This window comes from Magnolia sinica, chromosome 2 (assembly GCF_029962835.1).
Source record: "Magnolia sinica isolate HGM2019 chromosome 2, MsV1, whole genome shotgun sequence".
NCBI classification, from domain to species: Eukaryota; Viridiplantae; Streptophyta; class Magnoliopsida; order Magnoliales; family Magnoliaceae; genus Magnolia; species Magnolia sinica.
The window spans coordinates 22,803,449-22,816,405 of NC_080574.1; the positions used below are offsets into that span (position 1 = coordinate 22,803,449).

At 40.3% G+C, this 12,957-nt stretch overlaps 1 protein-coding gene across 1 annotated transcript; it reads right to left on the minus strand.

Moving 5' to 3' along the window:
* Positions 1 to 4,482: 4,482 nt before the first annotated feature.
* Positions 4,483 to 6,542, minus strand: LOC131236638 (NAC domain-containing protein 35-like). Its single transcript, XM_058233945.1, has 3 exons — positions 6,177 to 6,542; positions 5,812 to 6,080; positions 4,483 to 5,330 (listed from the first exon to the last, which is right to left on the minus strand). The coding sequence occupies exons 1-3, from the start codon at positions 6,376 to 6,378 to the stop codon at positions 4,725 to 4,727; spliced, it is 1,077 nt and encodes a 358-aa protein (XP_058089928.1). The 5' UTR covers positions 6,379 to 6,542; the 3' UTR covers positions 4,483 to 4,724.
* Between the last annotated feature and the right edge of the window lie 6,415 nt (positions 6,543 to 12,957).

The following is a 12,957-nucleotide window of genomic DNA, read 5'->3' on the forward strand; positions in this document are numbered from 1 at the left end:
GAATCAACAAACCTTTTTGAGAAGAGAATCATTCTAGGGTTTAAGATTTATTCCTTGCCAGTATTTAACATGATAATATTGCAGCAGGAAATATATTTTCATAGTTCAAAAACTTGCGGGCTCACTCCAAACTTGGTCGGGTCAACTCGAATTGGGGAGATTTTGAGCAGAGTCATTAGGAAGCTCAGTCTTGAGACTTGACTCAGCTTGGGCTTTGGAAGACTAGTCGTGTCGGGTCACAAACCCGGTCAACTTGAGCTGAGTCACTCGGCTCGTGAAATGGTCATTTATTAAAAAATGAAAATGGGGATCACCAGGCTATATGATGCTCTATTACTAAATTTCATACTTTATAAGACTTGTAATAAACATAATTATTTTATCATTATTAAATATCGAGTCGACTCTTCAAGGTGACCCGACCTGGAAGCACATAGTGTTTGGGTTTCAGGTTTTTAAACTGTGGGTATTTATACCCTCTGTTTGATAGATATCCTTTTGCTTCTACTCTGGTAATACAATGACATAAGCAGAGTACCATTCGTCTGGCCAAAAGCTGAAAAGGGGTGGATCCATCAAAAGGGAAGGTGTAAAGAGGGGCTACCAAGTTCTTTTTGAGCCCATGAACAACTGAGAAAAGCTCAGCATTTATGCAATCAAAGGAATTGCGGCTGCAGAATGTGAGTGAGGCAGGTGAAGTTTCCCTCTTGATGCAAGAAAGCAACTGGGTGCATTGGATCAGTGCAAGAAAGCAAGATTCAGCTGCGTTTGGATGTACAATTGAATTGCATTGTCAGATCGATATGCAGAGAGAACAAGAAGCTGTAAGGAAATCACAATTTGCTTATTTCATCTCAATTATACTCATAGACTGCAATTCGATTCAATGAGGCATCCAAATAGATTCTAGACCTTACTACACATGCATGGGCTATAGCTTCGTGTCTGATCTGCATTCTTTTTTGACATGTGAAAAACTTTGTACTCTGGCAGAGTGTGATGATGATACACCGGCAGCTAGAAATTGGTAAGAAATTCCATATGTGGCACGCAAGTAATTCAAACTAAATCCTCCAAACAAAAATTACTTCTATTTGCTTATCTAACTATTAAACTGCTGGATATTTATTGATGGTTAAAAATGAAAAATATCCCATCATCTTATATCATAAAACAAGTGTGCCCGAATCAGATATTAAGATTATTCAACCGACCTGATTTTTAGACTGTAACTTGGTTTCGTGAGTTCAATTTGAGTTACCATATGCCTGGTCTATCATTTCTAAGTGCCTGCGTATCAAGTTCAGCCAGAGTATCAAGTAACTCCTTTTAGAGATCTTCTATTTACACCCACCACAAATTAAGTAGCATATGCATACCTTTTTATTTTTTATTTTTAAAGAATCCAACCTGATTGATTTGTGTTCGCCCATTTCCACTTGGAATTATTTCCATTCCGGAAAAAAGGAAAATGAGCGTATGCAAACCAATCAAAGCAAAGAAGCATAGTTATTTTTTTGGAAAGCCTTGTTTGGTTGCCACTAAAAAATTCAGTTCATCTCACAGTAGTTGTGTATTGGAGATTTTGGCAATGACTAAAAAAGAATCTTGATAACTTATAAGGCCGGGTACATCTAGTTGCTCCAAGTATAATGAAATTTCATGATTAATAAGTCTAATATATGGTAGAAAATATCATAATATTTTTTGGAACTAAGTGCACCCAAACATACCTTAAACCAAAATTTCTAATACATAATTGCTGTTAACTAAAATGAAATAAACTCGTTTTTAAGTGAAAACCGAACAAGGCCTTACAACTCCAACCGGTTCCATGCCCTTTAAACTGCCCTACTGTACATGTGACACATAGCTCAGATCTGAACCGCCCAAATAGTGGGGCCTCCAATGGATGGATTATAACACAAAATTACACTACAAATATGATCCAGATGGGCCACTTCTGCTCCATCTAATGAACGGTAGTAAACGGAAATTTTCATAAACAGCTTAAAGTCAAGAAACGAATTTCCTGTTAATCAGAGGCGTGGAAAGGGTCCTTTGACCCTCTTGAGCTAAACCACATTCGTGTTTTATTTTTTGATGCACTTTCATAACCCTCGTCTCATCCGTGACACTAAAAAATTTATTCGTACTACTGTCTTTTGTAAGTAGTTGTGTGTTGAGATGAGCCCTTAGCTTTTATTTTTATTATTTTTATTATTTTTATTTTAATGGTCACTCACACTCCCTACACACCCATGCACTCACACCATGATGGAATTTCACGATCCCTTGGTTAACTTATTAATAGTTACAAGTAGGGCTGCAACACGGGGACGTTGGATCAGGTTGAGGTTCATTCACACCCAGATCGATAGCTCAAGTGGTAGACTAAGTGAAAGATACCTCGTTTCAACACTGAGGTCTTGGCATCGATTCCCTAGTGGGGGTGGCTAACAGTGAAGCATGATCTGACCATGGGTGTACTAACAAGCTAACAAAAAAAGAAAAAAAAAAGGTTGAGGTTCATTCCAAACCCAAATGGACCTCAAGGCAACCCAATCCAAGACATGATCTAACCCAAATTCTTCTATACTCAAACTTAAAACTGATGAATTGGACCCAAATACATGTGATTATTCCTTACCCGACCTAACCCAATTCTTAATTTACACAACCCTAACTCAACCCGAGTTTTCAAATTAGGTTAGAGTTTTCCAACCCTAACCCATCTTGAGAGTCCTCAGTCGAGTTTGGGTTGACCTGAACCCAAGTTGCAGCCCTAGGTCGAGCCAATGCCACGTCCCGTGTTTGAATCCATGAGGGGGTGACTTGCGCAAAAGGCAACCTGAGACTAGAGCAAGAGCTGCCTCAACGTGAAAAGGACTACCCTCCATGTGTGCCAAAATGAGCCGCCATAAAGCAAGCCATTCTAAGTTTCAACTCTAAGAGGGGTAACCTAGATCAAAGTGAAAGCCGCCATAAGATAGAAAGGGCTACTTAGAAATAGGCCAAAGTGAGTGCTGCCACATAGTGCACCATTGTGGATGTCAACTCCAGAGTAGGGTGACCTATGGAAAGGCCATCCTAGATCAAATTAAAAGCCATTACAAGGTGGAAAGGGCTACCTAGACAGGTCATGGTGAGCCACTGTGGATGTCGGCTGCTTTCGGTGTATTAGTTAGGTGCCAAAATATCCGTTACACCGGCAATTTAGGGAATATCCAAACACACTATTGAGAATCATCTTGGCATTTTATACTCTAGTTTTCATGCCCATTACACACTCTATTGTCGATTGGTTGTTATCCTTGCAATTCAAACAACTGAGGAGAATTCAATAACCGTTTGAATAGACAAAAACACTAGGGGTCTCATAGCCATCTAGAGTTGCATTCAGCTGATCCTTTAAGGGCCTGTTTGTGTGCCACCTAACATTGAGTTCATCTTATTTTGTTAATCATAATTACATATTAGAGATCATATGTCTTTTTGATAAGGATTAAAAATAATTTCGATAATGAACAAGTATAATCTCTAATACATAATTACGATTAAATAAACTGAGATGAACTCATTTTTTAGTGGCACCCAAACAAGCCCTAAAATTATTTAGAAAATGGAAAAATCTGGGGGTGGGGGGATGGATTTTCTCACTAATAGGAATCTAAAACAATCTTATAAAATGAGATTCCTAAAACCCAAACAAGTAATAAGTTGGACCACCTTTCAAGAAAGAGCACAATCTCTCTATGAATTGGGTAAGATATTCCATGGTCACAAAAGACACAACCAAGCTCCCCTGGACCCGTCTACACAAAGACAGGCTTTAAACCCTCCCTATTTGACAACAACAACAACAGAAAAGGCCCCAAACTATGGCAATGTAGTGATAAGGAGTGGGCCATGGACATGAAGGTGTGATGCAGGACCTCACCTTCTTCCCCTCCAAGCTGTCTTCATGAATTCCACATGACCCAAGCGGTATGGGGGATTAGGACGACTCATGCGTTCGCAGGCATCAAAGGAACCTACGAACAATGCACCTGCAAAAGCTGTGCACACGGCAGCAAATGATAAATTTTACCCTAAATCAATTTAGTCTCAAAGGTCTTTAAAATTCCATAAATTTGAGTTTTACCCAAATTCATGTACCTTCAAATGTTAATGTGAGAGAGTTAAAATAACAGAAGGAAAAGAAGATGAAATGGAAATGCATGGAACTGCTCTAGAGATACCTGATATGAGCAACCTTTTGTTCCAACATACAATACCCATTCCTTCTTCATCTACACATGAAAACAAAAGAAGATGCTTACTTGTGTCGGTTAGTCCCCACCATCAAAAGAAGAAGACAACGCCATTCTATCTATTTCTAGAGCTCAAGTCACCTGTCTCTCTGCAAAATCTTTTTGCAATCTTGGCATCATCATTACCATTACTAGCAGTACAAAAGACAAAAAAAAAAAAAAAAACCAGTAGAAGAATCTCTCAGTCCTCCCATCTTCATTAAAGCACCTCCTAATCTAAAATTCAAATTATAAGCTCAAATTAAAGTCTTAGAGAGAAATGTATTGAACACATTCGAGCTAGAAGTCTAAATCACAATCATTTCTCACCAACATCAATTAGCACAACAAGTTACAGATATATAAGGAAAAAAGAAAAATTGCGGATGAAAAAGAGGAGATTATTCGGTGTATATATGTTCAATTCAGCAGTTATTTGTAACTAGTGTAGTCTCTGTTAGCATCTGGGATGGGATTCCACTCCCATAGCTTGTCTGAGAAGGTCGGCATCGAGTTGGGTTGGTTGTTGAGAGATAGAAATGGTGGTTGGGATGAAGAAGACGGCGGAAGGATATGGGCAGGATGATGTGTGTAAATGTGTTGGTAATCTACTAGTCTGCGGAGTTCATCGATGGCGGTCACCGGAATAGAAGAAGAGGAAGGAGGAAGGAGAGTGCAGGTTGGGAGTAAAGAGCTTGCTTGCTTTGAATGCAGTAGAGACACATCGTCTTCTATCGAGGTGGAATTCATGGGCGCTCCCGGATCCATTGCACCAAAAGCTTTATGCCTGGATAACCCAAGCTCGGTCCCATCATCATCGGTGGCAGAGGTGCTACTGCCTGCTTCGTCCAACTTCCCTATCAATGACGAATTCAATCTTGGAGTTTGGGAGCTTGTTGTAGCCTGAAGATCTGTGTTGTGTTTTCTGTTTGATTGCACCCCTCTTGATGAGGAAGGCTTCGAAGAGAGTGAATTGGGGAGTGGGCAGTGGTCTTCTACTCCTGCTCGTTTGTAGACTCGGCAAAGCGAGATTTCAGCCTGCAGAAGCAATGGAATGATTGTTCAAGAGAGAGAGAGAGAGAGAGAGAGAGAGAGAGAGAGGGAGAGAAGAATTAAGAAGAAGGAGGATAATAATTAAGAAGAAGAAGAAGGAAGAAGAATTGGCTGTGAATATGAGAAAGATGAAGTTATGGGAAATGTCAATGGTGTTAAAAGCAAAGGTCCTATGGGTCATTGATTATGACCTAAAAACCATGAATTTCTCAAAAATTCCCCACCAAACAATAGTAAAAGAAGAAACAAATGAATAATTGAAATCCTAATTGCTACAAGGACTATAATGGCATTAATTGATAGTGTAGTGATGAATTTCAAAGATACTATCTCGAAGGGAAGATGGGTTCTTGAAAAACCTAATAAGAAAAAAACCCAAAATAATCTAAGATAAGTCCCATCCATATCTTCTTCTCCTTCTTGATTTCTTCATCATCTTATTCAATTTGAATCTTTTTGAAATTACCTTTTGATACCGGTCGGTCTCATTCTGGGGCAACCGGTACTCGTTCATGATCCAACTAGTTCGAATGCCTTTGGGAGCTTTCCCAGAGTAGAAGACTAGTGTCTTCTTCAGCCCAATTGACCTCAAACTCTCAGTCCGGATCGTCCGATCAGCTCCCGTCGCCTTCCAGTATCCAGAAGTCGTCACCCGATTGGGTCGATCCCCGTTCCGGTACTTGCGATCCCTAGGCACATAGAAGTACCATTCCTTCTCCCCGATAGCCGCCATCGCTGAAAACACCAATAATTCAAGGCTAAAAATGTTAGAATCACAAATCCAATGACTAGAATTACAAACCCAAATCATATCATAAGTGGAAACGGCACCAGGTAGCTCCCACGGGTCATATCGGTATAGATCGAGAAAGGTAATGAGCTCAACATTGAATCTCTTCCCTTCGACCTTGCGGCGGAGGTAGAATTCGATAAGCTCTTCTTCGGTGGGGTGGAAGCGGAAGCCTGGCATGACAACATCATGCTCGTGGCCATCCTTTTCGTCATCGTGGCTCATAGAAGCTGCAATTGCCATATACTAGCAGTGTCAATGATCATCACTCCAAGTGTAGAAGATAGCTCCATACCATTTATATACTAGTAAGAATAACTTTTTGCATGTTTTGGAGTGGTGCAAGCAAGTGGTGAAGAAGATAAGAGAGTTAAAACTTCATACCTAGAAAAGGTTAATGTTACTATTAATATTTTTTAAAATCTCTCTATCTCTCTCTCTCTCTCTCATTTGTAGTCTATAGGAAGGAGGGAGAGAGGTTAGAGGGGAAGATTTGCATAGCATTCCGGGCCTACAAGGAAGAGTTAAAGAAGGGAAAGGGACGTTTCAAGAAGAGGACAGGTTGGCTAGAGTTTCTTAATCGTGAGAGAGAGGACTCTCTCTCTCTCTCTCTCTCTCTCTCTCTCTCTCCATTTTGCTTCTATACGGGCTTTTTCTTCCTTGGGCTCATTCCTTTCTAGTTTTCTTCTTTTTACCAACTTGTCTCTTTCCTTTTTTACTTTCTTTCGCTTTTACCTACTTCTACTTGGATTTTTATCAAACTGGCCAACTCTCTCTCTCTCTCTCTCTCTCTCTCTCTGTCTCTGTGGATACATGTGTGTAAATAAATAATATATGCGTGCGTGGACGTGTGCATGTGTGTGATGATAGATCACACACATCCATGCATTTAGCATGCGTGTTAGGCATCCAGGCCATGCAAACATGAAAGACACCAATCAGGCCAATCCACTCATCAGGTGTGACACATGCACGTGTTTATTTTGGATCATATGCAGCTAGAGGTCCATCCGGGGCATAATTGTCAACCTATCGTGTTTCACCATGAAGATCACCTACAGCAAAAACCTACCCGATCCATTCATTAGGCGGGCCAGATGAGTTCTTCAGATCAGATCTAGGGATATCCATGGTTTTATACATTATAGCACACGTGATGAATGGATTGGCCAGATTTTTGCAGTAGTCGTTCCTCATGGCAGGTCCAACCCTTTGAACGGGTTGGATATTGCACACACGTTGACACGTAGTTGACACGTATGCGCTAGTCATACATGTTAACAACCAATTACATGTTAGATCCCTCTCTCTGTCTGTCTATGTATGTATGTCACGTAGAGATGTATTCTGGGTATCTATATAAATGCACGTCTCTCGTACGAATTGATGTGCACTCTTTTCTATATTCTGTACACATGAATACACACATGCATGTGCATGAAAATACATATATCTAAATAGGGCTTTGCTAAGCCCACACGTGTGTGCAATACAGCTCACGTACATGCTACATACGTGCCAACATGGCATAAATGTCCGAGCTCCAATCTTTCCATCAGAAGTAGTGCACCACTATATTGATGCCGTAGCCCAAAATCAATTTGATCCACTGGTCAGGTGGGCCACAGTTTCTAAAACAAATGTACGGTTGTCAAAAACATGGCTGAAGTTTTCAAACACATCCAACTGTTTCTAGAACTGGGGCCCACCTGCTGAGTTTTCCGGATTTATTTTTGAGAAAAAAACATCTACAAGGTCTGACCAACCTGATGGATGGTTTGGATTTCGGACCCACATGCCATGTTGGTACATGTGTGGCATGTACATGAGATGTACTGTATAAATACATGCATGCACTCTTTCACCTACTTCATACCTATACGCTGTTTTCTAATCCCACCAGCGCATCATACATACTAACCTTTGAAGCGTGTGGGAAATTTGAGTGGTCCATGAGGTGGACCACAGCATGAAGATGATGAGTATAAGCAAAAGTCAAGCTAGTCCACTGATTAGGCATATCACATATGTACATTGAATTTGGATGGTGGGTGCAAGTTCTTTTCATTCTTTTGGAGCCCATGCGGCCTAGTCGTCCGATGAGTGGACAAACCTGATTTCAGCTTATGGTAATCCTCATTGTGAGGTCCACCTAATGCACGGCTCTGATGTCCCACGAAAACTTAACGTTCACATGTGTGGCTCGTGTGGAGAAGATGCATGTGGGGCTACCAAAACTGTTATAGGCATGTTCGTGCATGCGTTTGGGTCTTGTAGACATGGAGACATGGTGTTAGGGTTTGTGGGGCCTGATGGCATGGTGTGGAGTCAAGGGAAACCCGTGATTCCGTGAACACTCTCCCTGTGATGTTAAAAAGACCACTTTGTCCTCCCCCCTCTCTCTCCTTTCATTTTGTTTTTGGTCCTTCATAAATATCTTTTTGTCATGACAAAGACTTTGATACTCTGGCAGAGTGTGATGGATGATGCACAGGCACTTACAGATTACATAAAAATTGCACACATGGCATATATGTAATTTTAATTAATCTGTCCAAATTATGGGTTCCAGTTTAGTTGTATCATGAACCAAAAATCATGCAGATTGGTGAGTCATTATTGGATGATTAAAAGTGAAAAATATCAGACTAGCGTGTTTCAAGCCCTTGGATCAAAGTTTAGGATTTCTCAACCAATCTGATTTTGGGATTATGGCTTATCATCAGTGGATTCCATAACTTATAGATGGGTTTAATTTGAGTTAATGCATGGCATGTTTATAATTTTTGAGCGCCAGAGTATCAAGAATCATACTCTAACAGAGTATGAATAAGTCCCACTTAGCTATCTTGGTTTTGACTATAGACCTCACAATAACACTCGAGAAGGCCTTTTTGCATTTAATGGGTTACAAGTAGTTGGAGCAAAAGGAGCAATCATGATGGTTAGGATTTCTCAAGAAGCATTGCATCCAAACGGACCACTATTTTGATTGATCGACCCTTCTGCTCATTTCTCCACCATTCATCACTCTGACCATTCATCTATTCATTGCAATTTGATAAAGCTCTTCCTTTGTTTCGAAAAAGCCAAACCATGTCTTATTACAATGGAAAGTCATGCAAATGGGCCCTCCAAAAAATCATCTCTCTTTTTTCTATCCATGTGAATATGGAAGAAAAATAGGATATTTCTATCTGAGGTTTTGCTAATTCCACAGGTGTTTGGGAGCCCTGCCACTCGACACACAAGCAAGCATGGCAATATGGAATAAGCCTGTGAGATCTGAGCTTTCCATCAGGTATGCTAGACCGTTTAGATCTTCTGGCCTAAAAATCAGACCATGGCGCATGTCTTGTTGCACAACATACAAAAAAATGCATGGCTAGAAAAATGTTTAAGTGTTAGTTTGTTTTTACACTGTGGCTCACCTGAGGAGTGAAACAGCCTGAATTTTGAGATGGAAGATCTAAACATTATTTCCAACCACATGGAAAGCTTAGATCACGCACACCGTTCTATATTGGCATGTGTGCCTGTGTGCATGCAAATGGGAAACAGTCCATCTCTATCCTTAATTAGTGTTTTTTTCTTTCTTACTTTCAGTAATTCTTTCAGTTTATTTTTCTTTTGAATTATGTTGAATAAAGAAGTGAAATTCCACATTCCTTGACAAATTCATCAGGGGAAAATCACAAACATAAGACGTAAGCCAGATTGAATTTTCAACGAAAATGACAGTGTTCTACTCCAAAGAGCAAATTCTCTAGAGAGCAGGAGATCCAAAAAATAAGAAAGAAATACTAACCACCCAAAAACATGCAAGTTGAAGTATGATTACGCGTAAACCTTTTTGATCCAGCCCATAGATGGTCCGTTCCAGCGGGATCCTTCCTAGCAACATCATGTGATCAACGCGCTAAGCTGTCTTGTGATTATAATAGTGCAAATCAAATAATGCGACGTCGAAATTGACTTATTACTTTGGTTTAAAATTACTTTTAAAAACATACTTAAATCTCCAATATAGTGATTGAAAGACATGAGTTGAATCAAATGAATACCATAGTAGTACACCTACATTTTAGATCGTGATACACATGATTTTCATTCTAGTGGGCCACCTTTCAAATATAAACATTTTATGATTTTGGTGGGATGCAAAAACCCTAAACCAGTCAACACATCCAGCCTTTTTAACATTTTACAAGTCATAGCCTATGATAAAAAGCTTAATAGCCGTTGAGGTTAAGACAAATTTCTCTTTGTAGATGAGCTGGGAGCTAGCATATATATCGAAATTGTCGGATACCGTGTGGGGCCCACTTGCGCGCGTGTGAATGTGACTCTTGCAGCTACATTTTCTGCATGATGAACGGATTGACGTACAGGGTTGGATCTTTTTGATGTGGTTTCTCTTTACGCAGGGAGTAGGAATTATCAGAAATAACATAAATCATATTTGGGTTTTGAATATCGTGTTGCTGATGACGTGGCCAATAGATCCAATGGATGAGAGACGTGTTAACGTATTGTGGGAGGTTTAAGAATCCTACGGTGTGATGGACTTGTGATCTGAGGTGGGGACCCACACACATGCATGATGAAATTGAAATCGGATTGCGTAATGGGCAATCCCAGTACGGTTTATCGTACTGGGTAAACTCTGTAGGGCCCACCATGAATGTATGTGGCTTATCCACGCCGTCAATCCGTTTTTCCAGATCATTTTAAGGGATGAGACCAAAATTGAAGCATATCCAAAGCTCAAGTGTCCCCCACAACAGGAAACAGTGGGGATAAGGATGTCTACCGTTGAAGCCTTCCTAGGGCCGACAGTGATGTTTATTTGTCATCCAACCTGTTCATAAGGTCACTCAGACATGGATGAAGTGAAAATACAGATATCAGATTGATCCAAAGCCTTTGTAGCTCCCGTTAAGATTTCAATATTAGGTATTCAATTCACACTGTTTCCTAAGGTGTGGTCCACTTGAGCTTTGGATATGCTTCAATTTTAGGCTCATTTCCTAAAATAAGCTGTTAAAACAGATGGACCGGGTGGATATATAAGACACATAACTCATGGTGGACCCCACATAGTATAGTGTACTGAGTTACTAAATACGCAACCGATTTCGATGAAATTTACAATGTGGGCCCCTCCTCTTAATGATCTAGATCGTCAATACAATGGTTACCAACGTGATAAACCTTTGGTCTTTATTCATTTTTTTTCTTAAACTCTATTTGCATGTCACCAGTACATGAGTTAAGATTGTGTAGCTAAGAGGATTTTTTGGAAAATTCGCCATCAATGGTTGGCCTTTCAGACCAACAGTCGTGATCACCGACTCATGGGCCCTACTGGACATTTTATCAAAGACTCCAAATCAAAGCTCTACGATACAGTGAATATACTCGGCCGGAGGCTCATATTATAATGAGATATTCAACCATGGCTCAAATGGAATGTGCTAGGCTCCAGCAGACTTTTATTTTTTATTTTATTCCTTTTCTCATGTCATCTAAAATTCTTATAAAATATTAAAGGCGCCCCCGAGAATCATCTACCATGAACTGGCACTTATGCATGGAAATATTATAGTTTAAAAGCTCCAAAAAACTGTACTGGACTGGCCCGAGTCGACTGAATTCGACCAGATTTCACAAAGGCTCATGAAAAACTTCATCTGGAAAGGACTCACTCAAAACCCGCACTAAGAAACTCAGCAAAAATCGATAACTTGAGAAAACTCGATTCGACTCAGTGCAACTCAGCATTATTTATGCTTTTTAAATATTAAATAGTACTGAGTTGATTCGAGTTTTTGTGTTCTTAAACCATGTGCATGATGATCCCGACCATATGTCCAGTTGAGCTTCCTCCTCCGTTGATTGACCACTGACCCAAAATTGCCTTGATGACAATCCTAACCATTCACTGATCGTCCATGCATTCCACACGTGCAGGAATCATGACATTGTAGATTTTCATTTCCTTCAAGAGAGAGAGAGAGAGAGAGAGAGAGAGTAATGCTCGTTGCAGCCATGCATCTGCAGTACGCGCCGAAAGGGAGCACACGTGTAAGAGATCTTGTACGTTCATGGAGCTGGATCCACGCGTTAATTAAGAAAGTCCTTGGTCTGAATTCTGGACAATCAATTCTTAAGAACGGATGTCATCAAAGGATAATCAAAAGGTCCCATCCTACGTACACGTGCAGCGCATCTACGGCCGTGCAGTTGAATGTCTAGGATCTCGTGCACGTGTGCTACACAGGGAAGTTCTATGTCAGTGTTTGGCTCGTGACGATGGGCATCTGCAAGTCGTAACCCTAGAGCGTTTAGCCTTTTTAGTCAACACGTTACGCTACATGACGCATTTATCCTCATGTACACTCTCTGGATTGTGGGAGGCATTTGATAATCCGGCGGACTATGATAGTTGATACTCAGGCGTCCTGAAATTGGATGTCAGTAGAACATTAAAATCAAATTAAACCGTTCAAATTGTAGGACCCTTTCCGGATAGTCTTCATGCACAAAATTTCATGACTCTTGCAGTGTATGGACGATGCTCCAATAATATTATGTTTAGATCGCCTCTTCCCAGGGACTCGATTTCGGTAGCAACCCCTGCTCTCGGTACTGGTCGGTGCTGTAAAAGCCCTGTAGGCCCCACCATGATGTATGTGTATTATCCACACCTTTCATCCAGTTTGCTAGATCATTTAATCCGGTTTGAATTTTCAAATTCATTGTAAATGCCCTATGAATACCTACTTATTATAATTTCAGCATGTTTGGAAATAAGCAGGT

Bases quoted from the DNA above. Each gene is read 5' to 3' on its own strand.
- LOC131236638 (XM_058233945.1), bottom strand. From the start codon at position 6,378: ATGGCAATTGCAGCTTCTATGAGCCACGATGACGAAAAGGATGGCCAC. The intron at 6,081-6,176 runs GTGCCGTTTCCA...TGGTGTTTTCAG, and splicing joins TGACCCGTGGGAGCTACCTG to CGATGGCGGCTATCGGGGAG. The intron at 5,331-5,811 runs GTAATTTCAAAA...TTGCTTCTGCAG, and splicing joins AGACCGACCGGTATCAAAAG to GCTGAAATCTCGCTTTGCCG.